Genomic DNA, 26,636 nt, shown 5'->3' on the forward strand with positions numbered 1-26,636 from the left:
AAGGGATCTTGGTGAATGATATTAGATGTTCCCTGAGCAGGGCCTGGGATATTAATCTTACTTTATTTCATGGCAATGGAAAGCCTGACTAGGCTACAGTTGTTTTAAATCAACATTAATTTTGTAAAATAAGTTAAGAACTTTTGTTAAAGCATCACAGAACACTCATAAATATAGGTGGTAATTAAATATAGTCACCTGTGGTGTTTCATGACCTTTTCTACTATAATTCTGAATAAAGTCCACTAGCCCATGTACCACAGTCTTCACCGCCACCATTGCATTTTCCAGCTGCTCCCATGTTGGAGAAGTTGCATCTACAATTGATGAATTTAAAGCACATTTTAACAGTAATTCCAATATCATTGTCTTAAATGAGACAACTTTTTTTACACTAGAAACACCAAATACAAGGATTAAGAGAAAACAATCTTGAACAGCAGCTTAAAAACATCAACTGATGGGAACTGTTTAGAGTAGAAACAGAATTTATTGCCAGTATAGTTATATTTTTCATAAAAAGGAAAGGGAAAAAAAGTGGTTTTTTGGGTTTGCTTTTTGTTTTTTTTAACATTTACTAGCACCATTCATATACCTGGATTAGGATCTATGTTTGCCAGAAGCTCCAAATGAGGCCTAAGTCTGTTTAAGTTTGCTGGATCACCTGTACGTTGCAAGACAATTGTCAACTCCTGTACACTTTTTGCAAATGATTCTGGAGACTGGAGCTGAAAATAAAAGTGACATTAATGCTCTTCATTCTACAAACTGGACATTTTAACAGAAAAGTATTCTCATTTTCTTTCATGAGAGATGGGCTCCAAAATGAGATAGGTAGTGTCTTCAGATTGCATATAGTAATTATCAGTGGTGAGAAATTACAATTCTCAGCTCAGAATCTGCCCTATGAAGCTTCATCATACGACACAAAACTAGAATAAGTGATTTTTTTTGCACAGCTTCTCTATGACCTTTGTAAGCACTAAACATTCTGAAAGGGCTTTGTACATAAAGATTACATAAGAAAAAACAGCTATCCTAGTCTCTAGTCATGTTAAAACTTAATTAAAATTAGAGGTTATAACAGCTTAAAAACTGCTTCTGCATTACACCCTTTAACTGTTAAGTCTAACAAGAAAAGGACACTAAATCTGTCCCATTGACAAACCTTGTCAATAATGGATTGCATGTGTGACTTATGTGCCAGGTCACCATAAAGGAGGGAAGACCATTGTTCTGGTGATATTCGAAGTCCTGCTTCCATGGCAATGTGGACAATTTGGGCATCATGTTCCCTCCGCAAAGCCTCATAACTCCGAAATTCCTCTTTAAGCTGCATCAGAGAAGAATCTTCATCCCTTTTCGTGACCTAAAAACAAGAATTCAACAATGCTTAAACACTTCATATTTCTTTAATTACAGCAGAGTCAATCAGAGTCCGGCTGATGTATAAACAAGTGTGCCATGGTATATAGCAGTGGTTCTCAACCAGGGGTCCGGGGCCCCCTAGGGGGCCATGAGCAGTTTCAGGAGGTCCTCCAAGCACAGTCAGCGTTAGACTCACTGTGGCCCAGGGCAGAAAGCCGAAGCCCCACCACAGTTACTGTGGCACAGGTGGGCCATGGAGATTTTATAGCATGTTGGGGGGGACCTCAAAGAGAAAAAGGTTGAGAACCGCCCCTTTGTATAGAGAATCAACATTTAGTTCTTTCAAATATTCACCCCCCTGCAGGGTACTAGAATTACTGCAGGCTAACCAAATAATCCAGTGTTGTATAGATAGTCAGTATGAGGATATGACATCGAGTCCAATCTCTTCAACTAAGGCAGAAATTGGATTTGCTTAAGTCTTTGAAGATATGATGTGGTTTGCAGGATATACAGCTATAGGATTAGACCTTCAGTTCCACTATCATTTCAATATACCCAATGTTAAAAGACAACTCAAAGAGAGACAGGAAAAGTTCAGAATTTAATTGGTAAATGGGGAGGGGGGAAGGATGATTAAAAAGTTGCAGCGCACTCTACAATTTAGAGCAGGGGTCGGCAACCTTTCAGAAGTGATGTGCCGAGCCTTCATTTATTCACTCTGATTTAAGGTTTTGAGTGCCAGTAATACATTTTAACGCTTTTAGAAGGTCTCTTTCTATAAGACTATAATATATAACTAAACTATTGTTGTATATAAAGTAAATAAGGTTTTCAAAATGTTTAAGAAGCTTCATTTAAAATTAAACTAAAATGCAGAGCCTGCCAGATTGGTGGCCAGGACATGGGCCGTGTGAGTGCCACTGAAAATCAGCTCGGGTGCCGCCTTCGGCACACGTGCCATAGGTTGCCTACCCCTGATTTAGAGTATACTTTACAGAAAGACAATTAGTACCAGTACAGTATTAACAAAAATACCTGGTTCTTACATACACCTTTCATCTGAGGATCACAGTTAACTTTATATACATATTAAACCTCATAAATACACTTTTGGCATAGTTAGTATTATTCCATTTTATTGATGGGTAAACAGACACAGTAAAGCAAAATATCTTGGCTAAAGGTCATTAATTGCATCAGTGACACAGGCAAGGAGAGAACCCACAAGTTCTGGCTCCTAGTTCTTTAACTCTTGTGCAATGCTGCATCTTCATAAAAAGAAAAGTAAAGATGTGATACACATTTTATTATGATTGTCCGTAAAAAAATCCCACAAATCTTATTTTGAGGGAAAAGGTGTTGTTGCTAATGGGTCACAAATCCAATTACTGCTTACATTATGTAAATATTAAGTATACTCTAGGTCTTCTAGCAGAATATGTTGAAACAAAAATTTAACCATCTTCCCATATCATCGAACATAAGAGCTTTTGTATCAAATATTGATATTCTATCAAACATGTCCAGAACAAACTACTGTCTTTGTCAGTTGACATTTTATTGCCTTTCTGGGCCAATTAATTTCTTAATGATCATGCTCTACATTACCATACAGGAAGGCAGAGTTCACTTCCTACTCCTGCTCTCTTTCTCTTCAGAGACAAAGAGGTGGGAGCATTCAGTGGAAAAGAGGCATGGAATAATAAATGAGAGACTTAAACATTTCATGTTCATTTTATAATGGATGCATCAGTACTGAATGCATTAGGACTCACTCTCCATATATTGCAATCTCACCATCTCTGCGTATGCAGAGGCTACAGTTAGTGGGATTAGATGATTAATTGGTTTTAGATCAGTTCTTGTTGCTTCATTGTATCTTTAGAATGGGTAAGATCTGAATTTGAATAGCATGTTGCAGGTGAAATATATTCATGCCATATTGTTCCTCAGAACCTGCTAAACATTGCCGATGAATCAAAAAGTTAAAAAAAATAAAACTGGTATTAAGTTGCAAAAAATAAAAAGCAAGTTTTCATTTTAAATTATCCAGTCTTTTACCTTAAAGCATGATGCGCGATACAGTAGTTGCACAACATGACCAATGCTTGTTTTTGATGCCTGAGGAAATCTTGGTTCTAGTCTTTGCACAACAAAGAGTACCAAAACTTTTCTTGAGAGCGCAGAGCCATCTTCAAGTGCTAGTAACACAAGTTTCAAAGCTTCTTCTTGCATAGCTTTAAACAGATGTAAAAAAAAGAAAAAAAAGAAATCGACATTAGAAAAGTAAGACTACCACATATTAACAGTGTACACAGGAACATTTGGTTTGAGAGTTCTCGTCCACAATATATCTTAACTATTTTTAGTCCAACAAAATAACCATAGCAAAACACAGTCAGTGAAAACTTGCCCCATTTTAAGAAATCGGCTAGTCCAGATATAAAGCAGTATGCAGAAATGCTTGAAATGCAGTAAGTGGTTCCAGGTAAAAGGAGACAGAATGATTCAAGGCTCCCTGTTTTCAATAATAATGGTGCTTTTTAACTTTTGGTTTTACATTGCAGTCTCAACATTCAGCCTTTGCCATTTCATATAGCTTGCCAATTTTATACTAGGAAGCTGCATGAAATCTAGTGGTAGGAATGGCACAGGAATGTTAGAACTACCCATCAGAATTACAAGTTCATTGCATTGCCAACTTAAACAGAATCTTCTGATGAACCCTGCACTCAATTTGGCATCAATTTACTGGTAACAGCTGCTTTATATCAAAGAGTCCAAACCCATAAATTATAACTTAACTGCTTGTAGCACAGTATTACCATGCAACCTGGGTTGGTGGTGTTGGACTCTATGGCTTAAGATATAGGCACAAACATATCCGAATGAGAAACCTTGTGCCTATGTGCTAATCATAGTTCTCAGTACTAAAGACAATAAGGAAAATACATCTATTTATAGGGGTGAGATCTGTGGAACATTTCCCTGTGGTATGTAGGGATAGACCATAATAAAACCAAGAGTTATACTGGTTAGAATACCCCACCTTCGCCCCCCTCCCTTAGCTCTTTCCCATAAACCTGGAAAACAAGAGCACATCTACCTCCAAACTGCAATGACAAGAGTCCCAAGAAATGTTCTTCCCAGTAAGAAATGAAACAGCCAGATCCCTTCTGCAAGAGTCCTACCTGGCCCTAGAAACTGACATCCTCGTGCCCTGACAGCAGCCCAGAGATTGGCAGACAGTTGCTGAGGGTTCTGGTGCTGTAAAATCAGTTCTGTTACAGTTCTTTCACCAAGTGAGCGTGCTGCTCGCAGGGCTCTAACACGACCCTCCTCCTCCACCAGCTGACAATTCACCAGCGTCACCAGTTTCCTTTGCATTGGACGGCTCAGGGCACTCTGATTCAAACTAGCAACTCCTTTAAAGAAAGAGGTAAATGGTCAACTAAGTCTCAATAAGAAGACAGATTGATCAACTAAGTGAAAGGCAAATCACTATTTCTAGTATAGGCTTAAGTCACAGAACAATGCCATATCCCACCATGAACACTTTTAACCTAAGAGGCCCCTCACCATCACAACATTGATCCAACAGTACTGATCCTTGCTGTTGAAGTATCTCCCACTCAGCCCACCATTGCTTATCAAGATCTGTACTAAACGGGTCTATTTTTGCTCTATGCCCCTTTTCTGTGCCATGTTTGTTTGATACCACCATGCCATTTTTAGGTTTTATCTAGGATCCCCTCCTCACTTTTGGAGCATATGACACTTCTGTAGTCCATGTTGAAAGCTGCCTGAACACTCCTCAGTTCCCTTCAGATCACCATAAAGGCTTTCTGGCACTTCTCTGTTTCAGTCCATCCCTTGTCACTACAATCATACAAGGACAGCTGACTAATAAAGGAATTTAAATTAAAATCTTACATCTAACTATGTCAAATCAAACCACCCTGTCTAGCTTATAGGAAAGGAATCCAAACTCTTTGCTTAGGTAGGAACATTAAATGAAAAGCAATATTCGTTACCCTCAAAAGCAAAAACAATATAGCTGCTAGAACAGGGGTCGTCCACCTTTCAGAAGTGGTGTGCTGAGTCTTCATTTATTCACTCTAATTTAAGGTTTTGTTTGCCAGTAATACATTTTAACATTTTTAGAAGGGATCTTTCTGTAAGTCTATAATATATAACTAAACTATTGTTGTATGTAAAGTAAACAAGGTTTTTAAAATGTTTAAGAAGCTTCATTTAAAATTAAATTAAAATGCAGAGCCCCCCAGACCAGTGGCCAGTACCTGGGCACTGTGAGCGACACTGAAAATCAGCTTGCATGCAGCCTTCAGCATGCGTACCAAAGGTTGGCTACCCCTGTACTAGACTGTTATTTACCAAGCACCATAGAAGTACAGTAACCAGTAAAGACATAAAGGAAAAGTTACCAGAAAGATAGTTGTTCTATCACTTCACAGCCTGCACCTAGTTAGCACTGAGAACATACTTCTGTTAAGAGTAAGCTTGTCTGATATACCAAGAATTGCAGAGTTTTAAGACAACTTACCCTTTCCTCCACTTAGTGGTTTTAAGTAGAGTGCCAAATCCTCAACACATTTCTTTGCTACCTCATAATGTTTGTTCTCTCCTAGGTTACTTAACTTTATTGTCTGATGATCTGGTACCTACAAAAATTGCAAAGGAAAGAAAAGGGAGTTGTAGCCAGTGTACATAATCTTTCACAAGACCTGCCTTACTCACCTTATCATGGTATGAGCACCGTTATTGCTAATTATATAACACCATAGATCTACACTGCTCTTCACAAAGAAATGAAAGACAGGTTCAACCCCAAGGTGTTTGGAATGTATTAATCATAATAAAGAAAGGGATTATAGAGGATGATGGATATGGCGATGAAAAATTATGATATTGTTACAGCACATTTCTTGTGGTGTTTTTGGGTTGACATTAAAATTTGGAGATTAAGGAGGAAAACAGGGCATGAGGGGAGGATTGTGATGGAAGACCAGCTGAAAGAACTAACCTCTGAAGGCTTATTTGAAAGGTAAGGTGCATGATACACAGGGCATGGGAGGACGATCAATGCATAGAGGCAGCATGAGAAGAAGTGCAGAGTTGCTTGTAGGAGACCAAGGAAGTGACCAGATGCAATTAACTGGCCAAGAGCAGAACACAAAAAGTTGAGTAAGGAGAAATTAGAAATAGAAATGTGGCCAAGCACAGCATGCTCTGTAGTCCTTAAAGGGAAGAATGGTGAGTCTGAACTTGGTGCATGAGTCACCGTGAGCATGATCTGGTCAGAGTGACCAAACGAAGGGGATTTTAGTTACAATGTACTGAACAAGCTAAGATTACAAAGACTATATCAGCAATAGAGAATGAAAGAAATATATGAAGTTGCGAAAGGAAAACATACTAGTGCATGACACTATGTTCCATAACAAACAATGATTTTTTTTAATATACATATTGTTGTCACATCTGTGGGGATGACAAATTAAAATAAGCAACACACTAAGCAGTTCACAGTAAAATGCATCCTCTGCAAGTAGCACCCCAATTCTTTTAAAGAATTATTAACTTGAAAAAGATAAAACTCTTTGAAAACACATGCAAAAGGGTACAAGAGAGACAGATTATTTACTTACAAGTGTCCTTGAGTGCGATGCTGACTTTATCTACATGCTTGTGCCACCACTAAGAGGCACGGGAGGGAAAAATGTCTAATTCAATTAGTTGATGAGACACTCAAGTGCAACCTAAACACCCTCATCACAGGTGTTTCAAAAGAATGGATGTCTGAACCTGGGTTCAGAGGTCAGATTCTTTTCAATGTAAGAAGTAATATGAGGTTTTGACTCAACTAGCTCCCAATGAGAAGGATGAATGAGTGTAGTCTGCAGATTAATTTTTCTAATGACACTTCTGATGGTACTCTAGGTCCAGGAGGCATTTATCTACACACTCACACAGCTGTACACCCAACCATATTGGAAGACACCCTTAAAATCATTTTACAGACATATTCTGTCGAAAACTGTGGCACATTACAGGATCATTGTTATAACAGAGTCTGGTCTACATAAGACGATAAAATATTGTTTTAGTTGTGACAAGGGTCAGCTGTCTGGTAACCTGGTCCCTTTTTGTGATCGTCTTTGCAGCGTACACTGGCCTTCAGATGCTATAAAGATTATTTTCCTAGATTGGAACAGTGAGGATGTCTTCCTGCTGCAAGGGTAAAATGTAAATGGTAATGTTGGGAAAAAGTAAATTGCTCCTTAAGTCATACCTGGGCTCCAACTAACTGGAGAAGTGCAAAGTTTACTGGAAGCACATCGATGTCTGTGTTGATGGCAGTCTGGTCGAAAGGACATGCTTTGCGATGAAGCTTGTTCAGGCAGGTCTTACAGACAGTGTGTGAGCAACCTAAGCTGATGGGCTTGTGCACATTCTCATCAAACTCATTGTAGCAGATTGGACAGGACAGAAACTCCGTCCACTGAGCTGCCTGCACAGGCATTGTGGAAGCTGGACGCTTGTTTAGCAGACTAGAAGACCATTATTTCACTGTCCCATATTTTGGCAGCTGTAAAGTGAATGAAAAGAGGATGTACGGTAGTTTCTACACAACATTTTACAGTCATTTACAATTCCTTTTTAAATTAAAAACTAAGATTTTAACATTTTATGAAATAAAACCAAAAAACTTATGTTGAAATCCCCATATAATGAATCCAACCTCCATCCTCCGCCTCGTCATCTCAATCTATAGTAACAGTTCAATAATCCCATCACATTCTGCTAGCTAGTGTACACTAATCCAGGTTGTGAGCTTATCTTCAGTAAATGTCATCAATGTTTCTTGTATACTCATGGAATTAAAACATTTTAAAGAAAAACACTGGGTGGCACATGAAAGGTTAAAGGCAGAACATCAGATACAAATCAAGTTCACAATTTTCAAAAACTACCACCACTCCCTAATAATGGAAGGGCAGTGGGAAGTCAAAAGAATTATTATATTTGTTTTACTATCATATAAAGTGGAGTGCAACATGATCACAGATGTTTCATCCTACTGATCTTGTTCAAATTTAAACAGGTATCAGGATAAACATTGCTTTACAGAAATACAATCCATTATGCCCTTAAATTTTTTGTTTTTAAAAGTAGTAAAAAATATTTATTGCTGGAATGGGAGAGTAATTCTGTGCTCATATCACCTCCCTTATAACAGTCCATCAGATGACTGCTCCTGGGGACATACATTTCTCTATTTGCATTTTACACATTTGCTACCTCATATTCATAACAGTGAAACTCCATGTACGTAAGTCTGTGGCAGAAAGACCTCTGCTGTACTGGAAATCCAGGAATTTGGGGGCAATGACACAGCTGATACTTTGTCACACAATTGTTTGCAGAGCATAGCACTGTAGCGGGTTCCACAACAAGGAAAGGTACAAATATGGAGACCAAATTACAATATAGAAAAGGTCACCAAAAAATGCCATATAGATCCAACAAGCAACAACGTCAGTTTATTATAAGCAGGTCTTTCCTTTGAAATATTTCACTTTGTGCAGAGGTCCCATGTAAATCCTATGTAGAAATATGTTTTAAGGGAAAAGGGAAAAATTTACTCATATTCTGAAAGACACATCCCATCTGACAATCTAAAATTAATAAAAATAAGCCTAAACATTTAAAGACTACTCCACCTAAGAACTTCAGCTAAACTATTTAAATTCAAGCCTTCAAAACTGACAATATGAAAGTGGTAGGTGCTTGTAAAGGTTTAAACTAAACAGCCACACCCATAACTACTATGCAATAATTTACCTGGTGGCTTTGATGTTACCAAAAGCCTAGAAACGAGATGGTTTGTGTAAATGCTATTAATTAACCTGTCCAATTAGCACTTTTCCTTTTAAAAATACAGATGAACTCACATTACTCCCTACACTGCTATATTTATAAAGCGTTAAAGGCTCAATACTACATTTTCTTTTTCAAAAATGAAAATAAGGTCGTTATTGTTTTGAGGAAGCCAACAGTTCCTCCATCCCATCTGAATTGAACAACTTTTCATTTTGAATCAGTTATTAACTATTCTACAGTTCAGTTACTGATGTTAGTATATGTTGGACCACTAAAATACTTATTAGAACACTGCATAAGACTTGAAAAGTAGATTTTATTTTAATTATGACCATCTGTTTAGAAATTCTATTTAGCACGAGCATCTAATGCTCTTTAAGCAACAGGATACTTGTACAAGATGCTCTTATTTCAATGAGATTTTCAACATCATTTGGGAATTACTTTCTTCTAATTTTTGTATAACATGTAAGACAATGTAGAAATTAAACTTTGAACTCATCCCACTGACACTAAATGTGGATCCAATATCTTCAATATTAAGTGAGCATAGTCACGCAGTGAAGTATGTTTTTAATGCTACTATAAAGCACACACTTTACTAGGGAGGGACACAGACAACTTTTTTAGGCAAAACACTGCATACTTGTAAGGGTTATTACTGTTACATCTTCAGACATGGATGTTCAAAAGTACAATAAGCAAGAGTGAACAAAATTCTAAAAGCATCCTGATTTCTCTATGAATTTAAACATATAATGCCATTTAGCCCCCCTCAACCCTTGGGTATCCAATGGTGGCAAACAAAAATGCAAATGTAGAGAAAGGATCTACCATCTATCTAGGAGACTTTAGTTAGATGTTTTCCTTAAGAGTTCCCACCCTTGCTACCAAAGGTTCTGCTATACTACTGCTAAAACCAGTGAAGACTCGTTGCTGGTGACCAATAGCATTTTCATCTCTGTCAGGTTAGACAACACAGGTCACATATGACAGCAGTGGTGGAGATTTAGAATGACTAGCAAGTGGGAAAATTTAAAGAAGTCTAGTACACATACAACGTAGGTATTAGCATGACACGAGTCTCCATTCCCATGTCCCTCATTAACAGATTCAAAGGGAAGTAATCTTTATTCAGGGAGCATATAGATGCTTAGCTTCCACAATTAGTTCAGAAACTTGCAGGTAACAGTAGCAGCTCATTTTCCAGGCTTTTAAATAAGGGCTAGTCACACTAGAATCACTACAGCTGCACTGCTGTAGCGCTGCTGGTGCAGATCCTCTACACTAATGGGAGAGAGCTTTCCTGTTGCCATAATTACTCTATCTCCCCAAGCTCTCCTGCCAACACAGCGCTGTCCACACTGGCACTTAGGTCGGTGTAACTTACATTGCTCAGGGAGTGGCTTTGCCACACTCCTGAGCGATTTAAGTTATACTTAAGTAAATGATAGTGTGTACAAGCTAAGAATCATTTTCCTGATCTGTGCTGGAACATAATGTAAACAAAACATTAATTCCTCAAAGAGTATGTCAGCAGCTTTTAAAGACCTTATTTTGAATATTTAATTATCAAAAATGATGAGGATCCTGTTGAGTGTGCTGACCTTCAGATTTCTTTTCAGGGAAGAATCTAATTAAATCAGCAAGAGCTGGGAAAAGTTCTCAACTCCTAAAACTTCAAGCAGCCATATTCAGAGGAGGCCTTCAGTACTCTGTTTCACAGATGCCAACGATTCTGATATTTTTGCTCTCCAGTATCTTCAAAAAGGATTCTAACTAAAGTCTCCTAATTATCAAGTCAGTTTCTTAAAAAAAAAGTATAAAGAGATTTTTGTACAGATCCCTGTTTTTTCTGCCAAGGAACATATTTAGGGATGTCCTGCTGAAAAACAAATTGCTCTATTAATCTAAAAATTGAACATAAAAAAAGTGCCCTACCAAAAATCTTTCTGACACGAGCTGTCAATTTAAAAATCTAGTCTTTTTTAAAGAGACGAACTGAAAGTATTTTCAGGTGCTACTGTTACCCTGGAGTTGTCCTGATCTTTCTGTGTGAAAGACCCACAAACACGATATAGAAAATGACTAAGCACAAAGTGCTGTCAAATATAGAAAGTAAACAAATGAGCACTTTATTTTTTAACAGTAGGTAAAAATATTCAGAAAAATGATTTTTCAGCTGTTATCTTATTAAGAGAAGCATCTTAGATAACTAAATCTGAAGATTTTAGAAGTCTAAATATACTGTTTGCTATTTATTATGTAACTACTGCATTTAGGACAGACTAGTTCAGATAATCAAGTTTCACTTTCTGCTTCTGCTGCAGGAGCAAAATGCTGTTGAGTTTGAGTTCACAACCCTGCAAGGGAATGTTTAAATTTTCCTATCAGCCACAATGAGTGAACTTGACTTTCCTTCAAATATTAGGTTTTTTTAAACTTTATAATCTCTGAAGCGGATTCACAATGGAACGATATGGTATATGGGGCTCATATTTTAAACCAGTTTTGGTATGCTTACTGGATCCTGTAGCCTTCCTTATGGGCTTGATTCAAAACCCACTGAAGTCAATTAACTTCAGTGAATTTTCTATCCAGCCCAATTTTTAATTCTACTATTAAGCACTTTGAACTATTAAGGATTGAGTGTATTAGGCATTACAAATTACAACATGGGTTTAGTTCTAATATTAAACAATCTTATAATTTTAACCATGCTACTGAGACTGAGGTGTTCTTTACATAGTAGCTAGTTGCAGACAACATGGGATTTTAAAATAGGCCAATTTCAAGGTATCCATTGCAATTTTCCATTTGTGCAAGCAGATTAATCACTTATTTGGACTATAATGAGTAGGTTCATCAAGCCTTCCTTTTGAAGTTACTTAAAGTTGAAAGCATCTCATCTAGTTCAGTAATGTATTGTCCATGTTATCAAATGATTAGTATTATATTACTTCCTAAAAGGACTTTAGTCTTCCATTTATTATTCTAACCACCATCACATGCAGATCTAAGAAACTGGGTTCATATTTAAGGCCCAGGAAGTGGAAGTGGGCAGTCCCAATAATAGCCTTGCATCTTTTAGCTCTGGTGACTCGAAGTGAAAATAAGTTCTCTTTAGATAGAACAGATTTGTTTATTTCTGCATATCGCATAACGTCCTCACATTTAAATCTTCTGAGAAACAGCCTAAATGTAAAGGGAGTTGTTCAATGATCAGTACAGGACAATATTCCAAAATACTGGTCTGATCTGACTTTTGATTGGAAACCCACATTTATCTCTGGGGAAAGTAGAAGAATCATACTGTAGGAAGGAACGTTTGTTTTATTTAAGAAACATCACATCAACCTACTGCAACTTGAAACAGACCAAAACAAGAAGCTACTTTTTTCATGGCTTCTCATATTATGGACTTGAGCTAATAATTTTCAAAAACCTGGCTTAGTCTTCTATTCCGCTCTAACACTTTTCCTAGATTAATTTATGCATGTTTCTACGGTGATCATCACTATCAAAAATTATAAAATTGTCTGCTTAGACTTTAGCCTTTGCCAAGCACCCATTGGAAGATTTGGAAACTGCAACACTGTTACTATTTTCCCAGTACCGAAAAAGGCTTAAAAAAACCACATTTTTTCTAAGACTATTTGTTGAAACACGGCTATACTATGTAATGCACTAGTATAATATAATATAAAAATGACTCTCTGATTTCTAGATAAACATTACTGTTCACATATACAAGTTTTTGGTGGGCAAATGCCAGAGCTCTAGCCACTCCAGGAGGTCAGTCAAGATGCTCTATTTCCTATTCAAGCATCACTATCAGTAACAAGGATTCTGCATGTTAGATGTTCCCTGTTTTCTGAAGGGTTTCAGGGGTGTAACTGAAAGCCGAACTTGGCCTTCCCACAAGCCTGATGAAAATCCATCCCCCATAGCTGTGTTTTCAGAACTAACAGGAGGTCAAAATGGCACAAATATTTGTCAGTAAAATCAGTGAAGCTTACTTTGAATACCAAAAAAAAAAGTATGTTTGTTGATTACGAAGGTGTTATTTTTATAGTTACTTTCAGAGAAGATCTGCACTTAAAGGGTGCTATTTTTTTTGTTATGTACAAGGTTGAACAGAGAATCAAGGATCATGTGGGGCAATTCAGCCCACACACTAACACATTTCACAAACAACTTTTTGAGCAAGAATTAGTAATTCCCTAAAGACTGATTTTCATGAAAGCAGAGGGATTCTGGGAATAGCATGAAGACACTTTTTAGAACAGTAAAACTTGTACATGGATTCACAGATTCTAGGACTAGAAGGGACCTTGAGAGGTCATCGAGTCCAGTTCTCTGCCCAATTTATTCCAGTGTTTAACCACCCTGACAGTTAGGAACTTTTTCCTAATGTCCAATCTAAACCTCCCTTGTACAAGGAGACAAGTTATGTTCAGTGGGATCCTACATCCAATAAGAAAAGCAAAGACGAAGGTACTATTCATGTTCAGGTCATTGATAATTATAAGATTCTATGCAGCAAGCTACATTTCATTTATATCTAAAAGCTGATTTTCCAGAAAGCACGTTAGATATAAATATATGCATCCTCTGCCATAAGCCAGCCAAGTCAGAAAAGATCAATACTCAAGACCAAACAGAATTACACTTTAAGCAATCTCTAGTACTGCCATTAAGTTGACAGAATTTTATTTTTTGTATAGAGTTATACTAATCTATACAAGATGGAAATGTTAATTACTACTATTACGTGTTGAAAAAGCTTGTTAATATTGAAGAATATTGTTCACATTAGATAAGAAAGGCCTATAGAGCTAGGGAAAGCATAGTTAATTACTAAGGATAAGAATTTGATGTTTAATGGAACACTACAGCATGCCAGCAGTATATGTTTTAAAACTCTGAAATGTCCAGTGATGTCTTTTAAACAAAAAAAGACTGAGGGTCAAATAGAGATCTATCTGGGTCAAATAGTTATTTACAATTTCACTAGTATGTTCTTATTTAACATTCTATATCATCTGTTTTTCCTCTTAATGATAATTACAAAAATGTAGGTTTATTTTTCTAATCAATATGAAGAGGATAAATTGGGCTACAAAAATAACCAAAATATGGGGAGACCCAACTTCTTCATCTAAAGAACACATATGGCACAGAAAAGACATCTAGATCTTGCTACCAGAATCTTTCCTGAAATTGTGTGGACTTTGTCTTAATTTTAATTTATTTCTAGGCATAAGCATCTTCCCCTTTAACTCCTTTAATCTTTCCTACTAAATCAATACTCCTACCAACCAGTCATATTGCTGTTCTTCTCTAAACTTCCTCCTGACTTTTGTACTTAAAAGTCTTCAGTTTTTCTACAGGAAGAGAAGAGGCAAGGTGAGTGTGCCTACTAAGCACCCTGCATCAAGCATGACCAGATGGAACCACCTCCAGGGCCTTGTCTACACTACTGGTTTTCTTCAAGTTTCCCCACAGGTGCAGCCCCACAAGAGGAAGTAAGAGTGGAACTCCTCATGCAGTCAGACCGACTCCCCTCCACACTAGAGCGCATGATGTCCAGCCCTCTTAGAGCAGGGTTAGCTGGCAGTGGTCTGTGTATGGCAGTGGTCCCACTGGTGGCGGTGCAGCAGCCGACAAGCAGAAGAGAATAATGCCAGTTTAGACACCGCCTCAGGTGGGAACGTAGCCCCGTTCATGTCCCACTGGAACCCGTGGCCTCTGCGAGCAGCCCAGCAGCGACCGTCGTGGCGGTGGCTTTGCAGTGCAGACCCCCGGCCCTCAGGAACGGTCTCCACGCTCCCCGCACAGGAGCCATCAAACGGCAGCTCCAGCAGCCCGGCCAGGAGCGGAGCCGGACCCAGAGCCGCTGAAAGCCCCCCGGCTGCCAGCCGCACCGCACACGGATCAACCCCCACCCGGCAAAGGGGCTGCCGAGCGCTCCCGCCGCTGGGGCCTGGGCCGGGGTCTGAGCGCGCCCCTGCCAGCGAGGGGGCGGGGAAGGAGCTGACGGGCCCACTCCTCCGAGCAGGCAGCCCCACCCCGAGCGAGGGGCCCGGCCTGGGAGACCCGCTGCCGCAGGGCACCCGGGGGAAGGGCGGGGTGGGGCTGCGGCAGGAGCGCCCTGGCTCCCTCCCCGAGGGAGCGTCTCCTCCGGGCCAAGCCGGGCCCCTTCCCTCCCTCCGAGCCGGGCCCGGCCCCTGGCTCTCGCTGGCCAGGCGCCGCCCGCCGAGCGGCCCTACCTGCGAGGCGCGGCCGGGCCGGGAGCAGGAGGCGGCACCGGCCTCTCACACTCCATGGGGTGGGCAGCCCGGAGCGGCCCGGCGGTGGCAGCAGCGGGGGCCTCGGCGGCGCCTCCTCATCGCGGTGACAGACGGGAGCCCAGCCCCTCCGCCCCGCCACTATCGCGAGAACTGCCAGGATCACGTGAGAGGGGGGCCTCGGCTGGCACCGCCCCTCACGCGCACCACATGACAGCGAGTCTCACTCCGGTTGGGTGAGCGACAGCCCTAGTGCCCTGTGGGAGGCGAGCTGGAGGGCAGAACCATAGACATGACCGATGGAGCAGACAAGCCCCTGCTGTCCCCTGCAGGGTGGAGGCTAAATGGGAAAGGTTTCCTTTCCCCCGCCCCCGGGAGGGCAGCCAGGCCCACGCCTGCAGCAGGCTCGTGTCCCTTAGCACTGACAGCCTGGCACTCCCCGGGCAGGGAACAAGCCGGCCCAGGAGAAAGAATTTAGTTCATCCCATTCCTTGGCCTTCAGAGAAGGACCATAGTCCTTGCACCAGGCTGTAGCGCGGTATCTGCGTAAAGCCTTTCTTGTATTAATACAGCTCAGGAGCAAACCGAAGGCTGCAGCTAGAGGCATCACGAAGACTTTTGGTACAGATACGGCAAGTTGACCATCTTTGTTTACTGAGCTAGGGCCTTCTTTTCCTCCTCAGGAACAACCTGATACAGAAACCAAAAGGAAAAGCAGTGTTACTGGAAATAAAGATGCCAGTACTTTCCTCTCTCTCTACAAAAAAAAGGCAGCAGGCCTTTTGCACTGTATAACAATGAAGAGCTTTAAGGGGCAGTTACTCTAGAAGTTGAAACTTAAATCAAGGACATCTCAGAAAAGATCTGCAACAACCTCAGTTTTTTGCTACATTCTTGCATTTCTGTTTCTGGAGACCTATGATAATGAAGTAGGCCATTTCCAGCTTTAAAGAGAGAGAATAAAGGTTGAGGCAGTGTAAATTCTGCATCCTTTGCTCAGATAAATCATCTATCTTACAGACTACCACAAAAGGTGATTTTATATATGTATGTAAATGTACTGCACTTCCCAACATGACTAGCACTTGAGAGTGTGGTTAGAATATTGAGTCAGAAATAATTTCTGAAATAAATGGACAGTTCAACATAATATTCAATACATTAAGGCAGTTTCAGAATCATGACTTTCCTCAAACTTGTGTATATATACAAACAATGCCTCTTATTTCCATTCCATTTTATTTATGTTATAAATAGAACAAAGGGTTACATTTAAAAAAAATGGTACAAGGGGAGTTGTATGCACCCATATGCCTGAGTCCAGTTCTCTTTAACAAAATTCATTAAGTAAGAAATTCTAGCCATTGAAGAGGTACACACAGCTTCCTCTCAGATGTACATGCACTACAACAGCTGAACAAAAGTTACCAATCCTCACACAGAAGGTGCATATCAAGATTGTAGCCTCTATTTCCCCTTTATCAGAGAAACATCATGAGAAATACACACCTAGATCAGGCAATCATTGTTTGAATTCATATTGCTGAGACTCATGCACTTGCCAGAAAGGCATTTTAGTTGAACAAACCCCAAGATAGCCAAACCAAGGCTTTATCTGCCCAAAACAGCACAATACATTTAACTTCTATTCTACAATATTATAAAGGGTCCAATTTAAAAAGAGCATCAAGTTTTCCTTAATTGGTTAGTTTGATACAGTTCTCCAATGTTTTCTGACATCTCCTAACATGTAAGGAACTGATTTTTTAAAAAAGTGAAAATCTGCAGGCACAAATGAACAGTTAGATATAAACCTGTACATACACCCACGTTAACATTTGTTAATACAGTAACCAAGAATACAGAGTAAGTGTATGGTTTTGGAAGTCAGGTGAGCTGTTAATGTTACCATTAACAAAATAAGACATTTACAAAACCAAAAATGAAACATTTGCATTTGTTATTATGGGAGGGACCCGCACACCCATCACTAAACGCAAGGTCAACAAGACTGCAAACACAGATTAGTCAACGAATACAAACCAAAACTAAAAAAATGCCATAAAAAGCAATTAATCACAATTGTAAAACAGCCATGTTTGAAACTTAAAATTCGCAAAAATTATGCATCAGTGTTCAGCAAATAAGGAACAAAACCCAAGCCCTGAGTTTGGCAAATATAATTGTTATAGTTAAGAATGCCAGAACAATGTTGTCCAAATTATGTATATTGGATAAGAGCTGAGAGATGTATTATGCTTAAAGCACTAGACTGGGACTCAGGATATTGTTTCAGTTGGCCAGTTATGCCTTCCTTGGGCATATCATTTGGGCCCCATTCCTACAGAGACTTATATACATGCTTAACTTTACACACTGACTAGTCCGCCAATTCACTTCAGTAGGACTACTTCACACTAGGTAAAATGAACTGAAGCATGTTCTTCATTAGTCTCTCTGTGCCTCAGTACCCTTGAGGGTACTGTAAAAATCTGTAAAATAGAGATAGCAGTACTTCGTATCACCCTCTAGCTTATCTATTTAGATGGCAAACCATTTGAGGTAGGAATTATCTCTGATGTTCATGTGCAATGCCTAGCATAATGGGATCCTGAACTCAACTGAGACCTCTAGGCATTGTAATAAGTGACTGGTAAATCAGTTATTCAAAGCGTGATTCTAACTATCGAAGAATTTATTACAAATTCATCCTGAAACAAAGGTAAAATGACTAAAGCATTAAGCCTGCCAAATCTGGGTTTCCAGTAGAGAGCAGTCATCATACCAGTACAGTTGAACATTGCTTATAGATGAATAATAAGTTACACAGTATATATTGTGCACACAAACACCACTTAACTAGCTGGTGAGTGAAACCCCCCCCAAAAAAAGAGTGGCTTTTGTATTACAATGTATACAGGAGGTTAACTAAAAATATCCCTTTGCAATTGACATAAGATCAATGTAGAAATATAGCCTTACATGGTATAAATACACAAGAAAGAGCACTGCTGTTTTTTCCAATTCAAGAGGATCTAGAATAAATGGCATTATTCCACTTCAATAACTATATATAGTCTTTATTTATACCAAATTAAATGGAAGAAACATATATGCCACTCAAGGACAGGCACAAGATAAAGAGTTTGAGTTATAGGGCAGTTTGATGCCTGCAGGTAAAACCATGAAGTGTAACACATCTACCCAGACACATACAATAGTGTTTTACAATATCATACAATTAGAGACTGAAAAGTCTTCAGTGTCCAAACTGCTCCTTATACAGAAAGAATGTCTTTCAAATAGATATAGATTCCTAATATGTGACAACTTGTAGCTCATATTTTCACAGCGGCAGTACACATCAGATTTACAAAACTAAGACAAACATAAAATACAATCAGAAGACAAAGAATTAATTTAGGGTTTGATTACTAAAAGAAGCGTACAACCAAACAATTTGCATCAGTGAGAACAAAGCTGTCAAACAGGTTATTAGAAAACTTCAGAACATGAATAAAAAGTGAACTGAATAGTGTGTGTGTGTCTTTTACTGCTCCTCTTATTTATAAAGACAATTTTAAAGCTTCATTAAAGAGTTTTCCTGTTTTTATTTTTTAAAACTACACACTTGAGAATCAGATATGAGTGTGGTAGAAAAATCTATATAGAATAGAATAGCCCCTGACTTCTTTCTACTAAAAGAGCCAACAATTTGTTGAACCGGGAAGGTGATCTCACCATAGACTGAAACAGAATTTAGAATGCTCAATTGAGTGGGAATGATTGACTCTAATAGGTACTGACATCTCTTTTCCCACTCTATTAAAGATTGGGAAAGAAACAGTTCAGGTTTCAGCTCGTTGAGATATGAAGGGTCCATCAAATATTAGTATTGTCCTCTAATGGGAGGAGGAAGTGTGAAAGACAAGCACAAAGACTTCTCTTTTAGAAGAAAAAGTTTTGTGGAGCGATCTTTTATTCGTACCATGAGTACTTGTAAAGGAGCACAAATTTTGTTCTGATATTTTGCCATTTATCTTCAAAGTAGCAAACATTATCCAAACAATTGCACCCATACTAGGTTTCAACACAGTAAGCAAAATTAGATATTTATTTGCACTTGTCTCCGTTACATAAAGATTTGGTGAACACCTGGCATTTCACTACAACGGGGTTTTAAATAGAGCATATCTTTACATCTATCCAGAGATCCACTAATCATAGTCTATTTTGATCTGTGTAATTGCGTCAAGGTTTGGCTTGTCACCACCATTCCTTCCGTGAACTGAAGTCAAGTGCTTTTTTAGGGCAGATTTGTGTTTAAAGTCCATGTCACAACAATGGCACTTGTAAGGTCTGTCCCCACTGTGAATATTCAAGTGGTCCTGAAGCGTGCTTTTAGCAGTAAACGTCTTCAGACAAACCATGCATTGGAATGGGCGGATGCCCATGTGCCCTCGGATATGCCTATTGAGATTCTTCTTTTGTGTAAATGTTTTCCCACACTGTAAGCATAAGAAGAGCTTGTGCATTTTTAAGTGTCTCAGATAGTTTTCAAGGTGGATAAATCCTCGGGGACATTTAGGACATTGGTGCCGCCATGAATAACCAGAATCCTCCAGACTCTGAAACCCACCCGAGGTTCCTTCTGTATTGTCACTGACAAAGCCCTGAAAATGACTCCCAGGCACTTCTGTAATTCTACTCTCAACAGTAGAATTTATCAGTGAATGTTGTGTTTCTGGAAAATATAAACTTGTTTTAGAAGAAGTGCAAGGCTGTGGAAAATGATCATTTTCCACATTGGCTGTGTTCATGGAATCCATTCTGAAGATACAAATTTCATCATCTTTATATCCTATTTCAACTGTGGAAATCTCTGGAGTCTTCATGTCCTTTCTTTCCGATATTAAGCTTTGCATTGCAGGTTGTAAGACATCCCCTTTCTCCCGTTTTACATTATATTCTACATTAACAGGGCTATCTTCAGAAATTTCAATTATTTCACAGTCTTTAAGCAAACTGTCATCTTTATTTCTCAGCTCAGTGTCTGAGGAATGACATTTCTCTGTGTTCTGATTACTGTTCTCCATAGAAGCATCAATTTCCAGATATTTAGACAATGCTTCGGTACATTTCTCTACAATGTGGACCATCTGAAGATAACTTGCAGCAATGAGATATTTCAAAAGCTCCTTCTTTTTAACTTCGAGAGCACCAGTATAACAAGACAATAGTAACTTTCTGCCAACCTCAGCACTCTGCAATATGGTGATTCGCATTTGTTTTGACTGATTGAGCAAAAACTGATCCCTCATAAATGTAGAGCAGGCAGCAAAAATCACCTTGTGTCCATGAAACTCAGTGTCATTGATATATATTGATACATCGCAAAATAAATTCTGCTGTCTCAAGAGGTTCATCTTTTGCAACACAGCATCCCCTTGCTGTTCAAATTGGAAATGCAGCACATCTGAGTCAGTAGCCATGTTAACAACCTATTGAAAATCACAACAGAAACATTACAATTCAAGTATATCATTCTGGATGCAGCTTTCGCTGTCTCAAGCTTCCAGTCTGATATTTACTGAACACAATTTCATCAGCAGTTTAAAGCTACCCACCGAGCCACTACATATACCAGTACTAAATAGTGTTTATGCAGAGCATGGCTCGAAAGCTGACTTAGGTCCTGGCAACTGGCCTGGTTCTGTGTTCCTCTCTCGCCTAGCCAGGCCAGGCCCCCCTAAAACACTGTCAGCAGGAGCCACCCCTCATATCGAATCACCCTGACTCTCAGCACGGTGCCTACAAGAGCCCGTGGACACAAGTAGCATTAGCCAGGCTTGGCCACAGCTAGCTCTGAACACTATTTAAAACGGCTATGCGCCCTCCCAGGTGCACGACGCCCCCCACCCCACCCGCCAGACCTTGCTGAGCTTCCTCTCTGCCCCAAGCCGCAGGAGCCCCCGCCCTCCCGAGCTCCTCCGGCTCTAGGCCCAAGTGAAGGCGGCTGGAGACACCGGAACCGGAACCGGAGCCTCCCCCCTTCCGAGATTACCACCTTCTCCTTCCACGTTTCTCTGCCCGAACCGGCTCCGGCGGCCCTGAGAGCAAGCCCCAGCCACACAACAGATGAGCCGGAAGCACATTCCCAAGTCCCGCCCCCTCCCCCGGAAGAGACCTTTGTGGAGCGCTCTGTCCCTCCTCTGACCCCAGCTCCTGGCCTGCCCTGCCCAATAGGACGAGGCAGCAGCTGAGCTGCGGCTTCCGGGAGCCCGGAAGTGGTTCGCGCTGGAGGCGGATGTGTTTCCTTTCGGACCCAGGCGTGCCTGCCCCCCCTCCTGGACGCACAGACTGATGTGGAGATACAAGCCCCGGGGCGGAGTCATCGGGCCCCATTATCCCCCATGACGGCGCCGGGTGGGGGGCAGGGGACGAACCCTCCCCCCACAGCGGGGGAAGTGTGTGTAGGGGCTGGGGGTGGGTCCCGCGTCCCGCTCCCTTGCCCGGGACTAGCGTAGCTGGAGGGTTTACGAACCCCGGCCGGGATCCTCGCACATACCACAACCCCATCACTTGCCCAGCTCAGGTGCGGTGACTCCACTAGGCAAAGTCCAAGCATCACAGCTGGTCGTGAAAACATCTGGGGGCACCCACATCTTGAGGGTGACGGCTGCGTCTCCAGGAATGGCAGCCCTGCACCCGGTGGGCCTGCAGGCTACGGTGGTATAATACATTCCTGCAGCCATCCGAGCTTCAGGCCCATTCAGCTGAAATTTGTGTATAAGTGAGCCATTTTCCTTATGGCTGAAAAACACATAAAGGCAAGGGGTTTAGAATAAGTATTGGCATTGCTACAGTGCCTCCCAGCTAAGGCTCTCACTGCATTGTACTAACAGATTTAGTCTCACAAAAGTGGAATACAGGCTCCAGGGAGCAAGGCACCAGATGAAAATGACGCAGAAAGACAGTCAATTAATTAGCCAAAGCCACAGAGCATGCCAGATCCAGAAGATCAGCTTAAGAAAGCTTAAGAAAGTCAAAGTCTTTTATCCTTTAACCACAAAACTAGCCATTTAGATTCCTTTAGGACAGTCAGTTGTGCTAATAAAGAGTAACTCATGTTGGATATGGTACGCTCTTAGTGACATTTACTTAAGTCCCTCAGAGATATCTTCCAAGATTGTCCATCAGTAAGGAATTCCAGATTTAGAAACAGTTAAGGGTCTGCTCATAATTCAGGCATTCTAGTAGAAGGCAGAATTAGGCTCAGTAGTTGTAGCAGGGGAAACAGTTACTTCTCATCACCCATACTACCACTCACAGAATCATTGCTGTTTGGGGCAAAAAATGCAGAAACTGCACCCTAAATCCAATATTTAAGATGACTTTAGTTTTCCTTTTACATCACAGTGAGTAATAGTCATTATAAATCCTTGTGATCTGTACCGAACATACCATAAAAAAAGCTAGCAGTAGTGATAAAAAGTTGGCTTATCCCTTAAACAGTACTCAAATCTCAGAGAAAGAGTAGGCAGAAAGGTGCCTAAAAAAAGAGTTTAAAAAGCCATGGAGGTACCAGTTTTTGTAATAAACATTTTTATTCAACTTCTTCCTAGTCATTGAAGAAGTACTTAATTATTCTGTGGAGCATAAACTAGGATAAAGGAAATATATTCAGTATATCCCTTCTCCATGGAGAATCTGTCTCTCTGGTATCAGGTCACTACAGTGAACCACAGTTCTGTACATTTGCTCATTTCATCTGCACTATTATTGTTTTTATAATTAAAAACAAAAAGGAAAGAAAAACATAGGACTGCAGGGTACCAGTAATATTTTTAATGCAGTTTTGCTTTGTATCACATTTCTAATTAAACTCTCTCTCTCACTGCTCTCCATCCCTTCTCAAAATGACTGCAGTATTCACCACCAGCCCTCTCATGTTCTGTACTTTTGCATTCAATGTGCTCTATGTTCAGGTCAAATAAGACTACTACTGTGACAGAGAGTATAGGTTTATAAGTTCTGCCACAGAGGAGGAGGGGGAAGAACCCCCAAACCCCCTGATACTTCAGGTATGTCAGAGTCACTAACGTGTAAAATTATTCCATAAAAAGATAAGACAAACCTACAGTAGTTCTCTTACCCATATGCCCATCAAGTAAATAGGTTCTAAAAACAAAATAAAGCCTTACAAATGTGGTCAAAGTGTCTTTCAAATATTTTAGTAATGGTAGACAGATTATAACAATTGCCATAGAATTTATCTGACTAAGCAACAGCACTATCAACTTCAAATGGATCTAGGCCAGTTAGAACTTTGCAATAAAAAGTGATTTAGAATAAAAAAATTATACATACATGATTGACTACATATTAAGTTCATTTTATTCTATAACAAAATTGCCTTTGGATAGTCTATATAAATAGATTTTATAACAATAGTGCCAGGCTCCATTTTAATTCTTAATTCAGGGAAAAAAGCATTGACAAGATTTTCTTTGTCTCTAGTCCACATTAGATCTATGATAACCCATTTTTCATAAAATGAATATTATAGTATCAAAATGTTTGAACAATATAGAAGTTTCTGCCTGACATCAGATCCACATGCAATATTTCAAACATAATAATCATGGGGTAACAGCTCAAGATGATTCTGGTAGCAGGTTTTTTCTTTTAAACAATTAATTTATTTCTCCATGCAAGGTGTCACTGAACCAAGATTCTGAAAGAAATCTTTTCTAAAATAATCTGCTATGATATTTGTTTCCCTATCCCCACTGCCCATTACCTATTCCAAAACTGTACACAAAACAGGCAAATATAGCCATTTAAAACTTTTTACCTGAAAAGATGACTGTGTCCTTTCATAACATTTTGCAACATTAGCACTTCATTCACTGTAAAGCTTGTTTTGGGAACTTCTGACTTTTGTATGCCCCGTTTCTCAAGGCCAAGGCTGTCTTTTGATATAATGAAATATACATTATTTTCTGCAATAAAATGCTTTGGTCATATTTTAGTTTAGCATTGTTACAGTACTAGACTTAAACAGCTGCATTAGAAGTAATACTTGATCCAAATGTGAAAAGCGGTTCTTTACCAAGGGTCAAGCAGTAGATTATTAGACCACACTGCATTTCAGTTCAGTAAGAGTGCTGCTCTTCTGTAAATGGTATTCTTCAGATGAGATATTAAAGCATGGTCCTTTCACTCCAACTAGGATGGCAGCCATCTAGATTAAAACTTCCATGACACTTTTCAAAACAAGTACAGCATAATCTCAACTCCCAGTTAATATTCCATTCCCTTTAGGTCTGAGGTTCAAAGATGTGTAAAAGAGCTATTGCTGAGCACGATCAATAACTGATGGATTAATCTTCAGCCAATGACACCTGTATCTTACTCTAAACTCTTACCTTGTAAAGCTCTAGGATTCATGAACTATGTAGGGTGGTAATTAAATTCTAGTCTACTTTTCAAGATGAAGGATTACTTTTAGGATCCAACAAAGACTATGATCTAACTTTATATAGGGTCTACATCAGTATGGTAGTTTTTTCCTCCCAGTTAACTGATATACATGGCTCCTAGTAGAGCTCTAGGAAGAGTTAAAAAAAAAAATAAAGCATGGAATTACGCATTTCAGCTGCTGAAAGAGATTCTTTTCACAATGTCATAAATAAAGCAATATTCCCCACTCCAGCTGTACTTTAAAACCAAATATGAAGGTCACAATTGCTGTGGTTTATGTGAAGCAATATTTACAGGAGACAGAACAATAATTTTATTTTGAAGTCTTTACTATGTCTTAGTACATACAGTGGTAGGTGATCCTTTAGTGCTTGTCTTTACTACAAGTTAGCATGCTTTAGTTACCGCATTCAAGCTAGCCTAGCTTGAGTGAGAGCAACCACACTTCAAAGCAATACTGGAGTTTCACAGCCTGATTTGATTAGTTGCTGCTGAGTTAGAATAATAGAACTGTAGGGCAGAAAGGGTCCTCAAAAGATCATTTAGTCCAGCCCTCTGTGCTGAGACAGGACCAAGTAAACCTCCTAGAACATTTGTGACAGATGTTTGTCTAACCTGTTCTTAAAACTTCCAATGATGGGAATTCCACAAACTTCTTTGGAAGCCTGTTTCATTACAGCTTATATTTAGAAAATTTCCCTAATATCTAACCTAGATCTCCCTTGCTGCAATTTAAGCTGATTAATTTTTGTTCTACCTTCAAGTGGACATTGTTCTCCATAACATCTCTCAACACATTTAAGAACTATGATCACATCCCTCCCCCATCAGTCTTCTTTTCTAAAGACTAAACATGCCCTTTTTAGGTCAGGTTTTCTAAACCGTCTATAAATGTGTTGCTCTCCAGTTCTCCTCATCTTTCCTAAAGTGAGATGCTCAGAACTGGACATAGTACTCCAACAGAGGCCTCACCACTGCTGAGTAAAGTGGGACAATTACCTCCTGTGTGTTACATATGGGACTCCTGTTAATACACCCCAGAATGATATTTACCTTTTTCGTAACTGCATCACATTGTTGATTCATTACAACTACTGGATCATTTTCAACAGTATAAACTCACAGCCAGTTATTCCCAGTTTTACATTTGTACTTTTGATTTTTTATTCCTAAGTTTACACTTGACTTTACTCGATTTCATCTTGTTGATTTCAGACCAATTCGGCAAGATCATTTTGAATTCTGATGTGATCCTCCAAAGTGCTAACAATCCCTGCCAGTCTAGTGGTAATCCTCACATTTAAAAAGCACATTCTACACGATATTATCCAAGTCATTAATGAAAATATTGAGTAGTACTGGACGCAAGACAGACTCCTGCAGGACCCCACTAGATACTGCCTCCCAGTTAACAGCTACTATTGATAACTATTCTTTGATGCACCCACCTTACAGTAACTTCATCTAGACCACAGTTCCTTAGTTTTCTTATGAAAAAATCATGAGAGTCTAAGCCAAAAGCCTTACTGAAAATCAAGATGCTAGGGGCGGGGAATACATCTACCGCTTTCCCTCTACCCTCTA

General features: G+C 39.6%; 2 protein-coding genes and 1 non-coding gene across 8 annotated transcripts in view; all 3 read right to left on the minus strand.

Moving 5' to 3' along the window:
• Nucleotides 1-15,665, minus strand: part of RC3H2 (ring finger and CCCH-type domains 2) — a 38,857-nt gene extending 23,192 nt beyond the window's left edge. For all 3 annotated transcript variants that reach the window (XM_030536098.1, XM_030536097.1, XM_030536099.1), the window contains exons 1-8: nt 15,549-15,665; nt 7,685-7,981; nt 5,936-6,053; nt 4,563-4,796; nt 3,433-3,608; nt 1,169-1,369; nt 596-728; nt 199-317 (exon numbers count right to left, since the gene is read on the minus strand). In XM_030536098.1, the coding sequence (XP_030391958.1) occupies nt 199-317; nt 596-728; nt 1,169-1,369; nt 3,433-3,608; nt 4,563-4,796; nt 5,936-6,053; nt 7,685-7,915 (1,212 nt within the window). In that variant the 5' untranslated portion in view covers nt 7,916-7,981; nt 15,549-15,665. The remainder of the gene's footprint in view (nt 1-198; nt 318-595; nt 729-1,168; nt 1,370-3,432; nt 3,609-4,562; nt 4,797-5,935; nt 6,054-7,684; nt 7,982-15,548) is intronic.
• On the minus strand, nt 828-943 carry LOC115636276. The gene has a single exon (XR_003996873.1). It is a non-coding gene; the product is annotated as a small nucleolar RNA SNORD90 (small nucleolar RNA).
• A 2,114-nt stretch (nt 15,666-17,779) lies between the features above and the next one.
• Nucleotides 17,780-26,039, minus strand: ZBTB6 (zinc finger and BTB domain containing 6). Of its 4 annotated transcripts, XM_030535162.1 has the most exons (3): nt 24,424-26,039; nt 22,153-22,379; nt 17,780-21,067 (listed from the first exon to the last, which is right to left on the minus strand). In XM_030535162.1, exons 2-3 carry the CDS (start codon nt 22,213-22,215, stop codon nt 19,784-19,786), a joined length of 1,347 nt encoding a protein of 448 aa, XP_030391022.1. In that variant the 5' UTR covers nt 22,216-22,379; nt 24,424-26,039; the 3' UTR covers nt 17,780-19,783. The 4 variants fall into 4 exon arrangements, with proteins under 4 accessions (XP_030391022.1, XP_030391023.1, XP_030391024.1 ...); XM_030535163.1 differs by lacking the exons at nt 22,153-22,379; nt 24,424-26,039 and adding an exon at nt 21,634-21,723; XM_030535164.1 differs by lacking the exons at nt 22,153-22,379; nt 24,424-26,039 and adding an exon at nt 21,500-21,603.
• Between the last annotated feature and the right edge of the window lie 597 nt (nt 26,040-26,636).

This window comes from Gopherus evgoodei, chromosome 16 (genome assembly GCF_007399415.2).
Source record: "Gopherus evgoodei ecotype Sinaloan lineage chromosome 16, rGopEvg1_v1.p, whole genome shotgun sequence".
NCBI lineage: Eukaryota > Metazoa > Chordata > Testudines > Testudinidae > Gopherus > Gopherus evgoodei.

Coding starts and splice junctions, on each gene's coding strand:
- ZBTB6 (XM_030535162.1), bottom strand. CDS start 22,215: ATGTTTTCACGACCAGCTGTGATGCTTGGACTTTGCCTAGTGGAGTCA. Junction 21,068..22,152: donor AGTCACCGCACCTGAGCTGG/GCAAGTGATGGG, acceptor GATTTTCAATAG/GTTGTTAACATGGCTACTGA.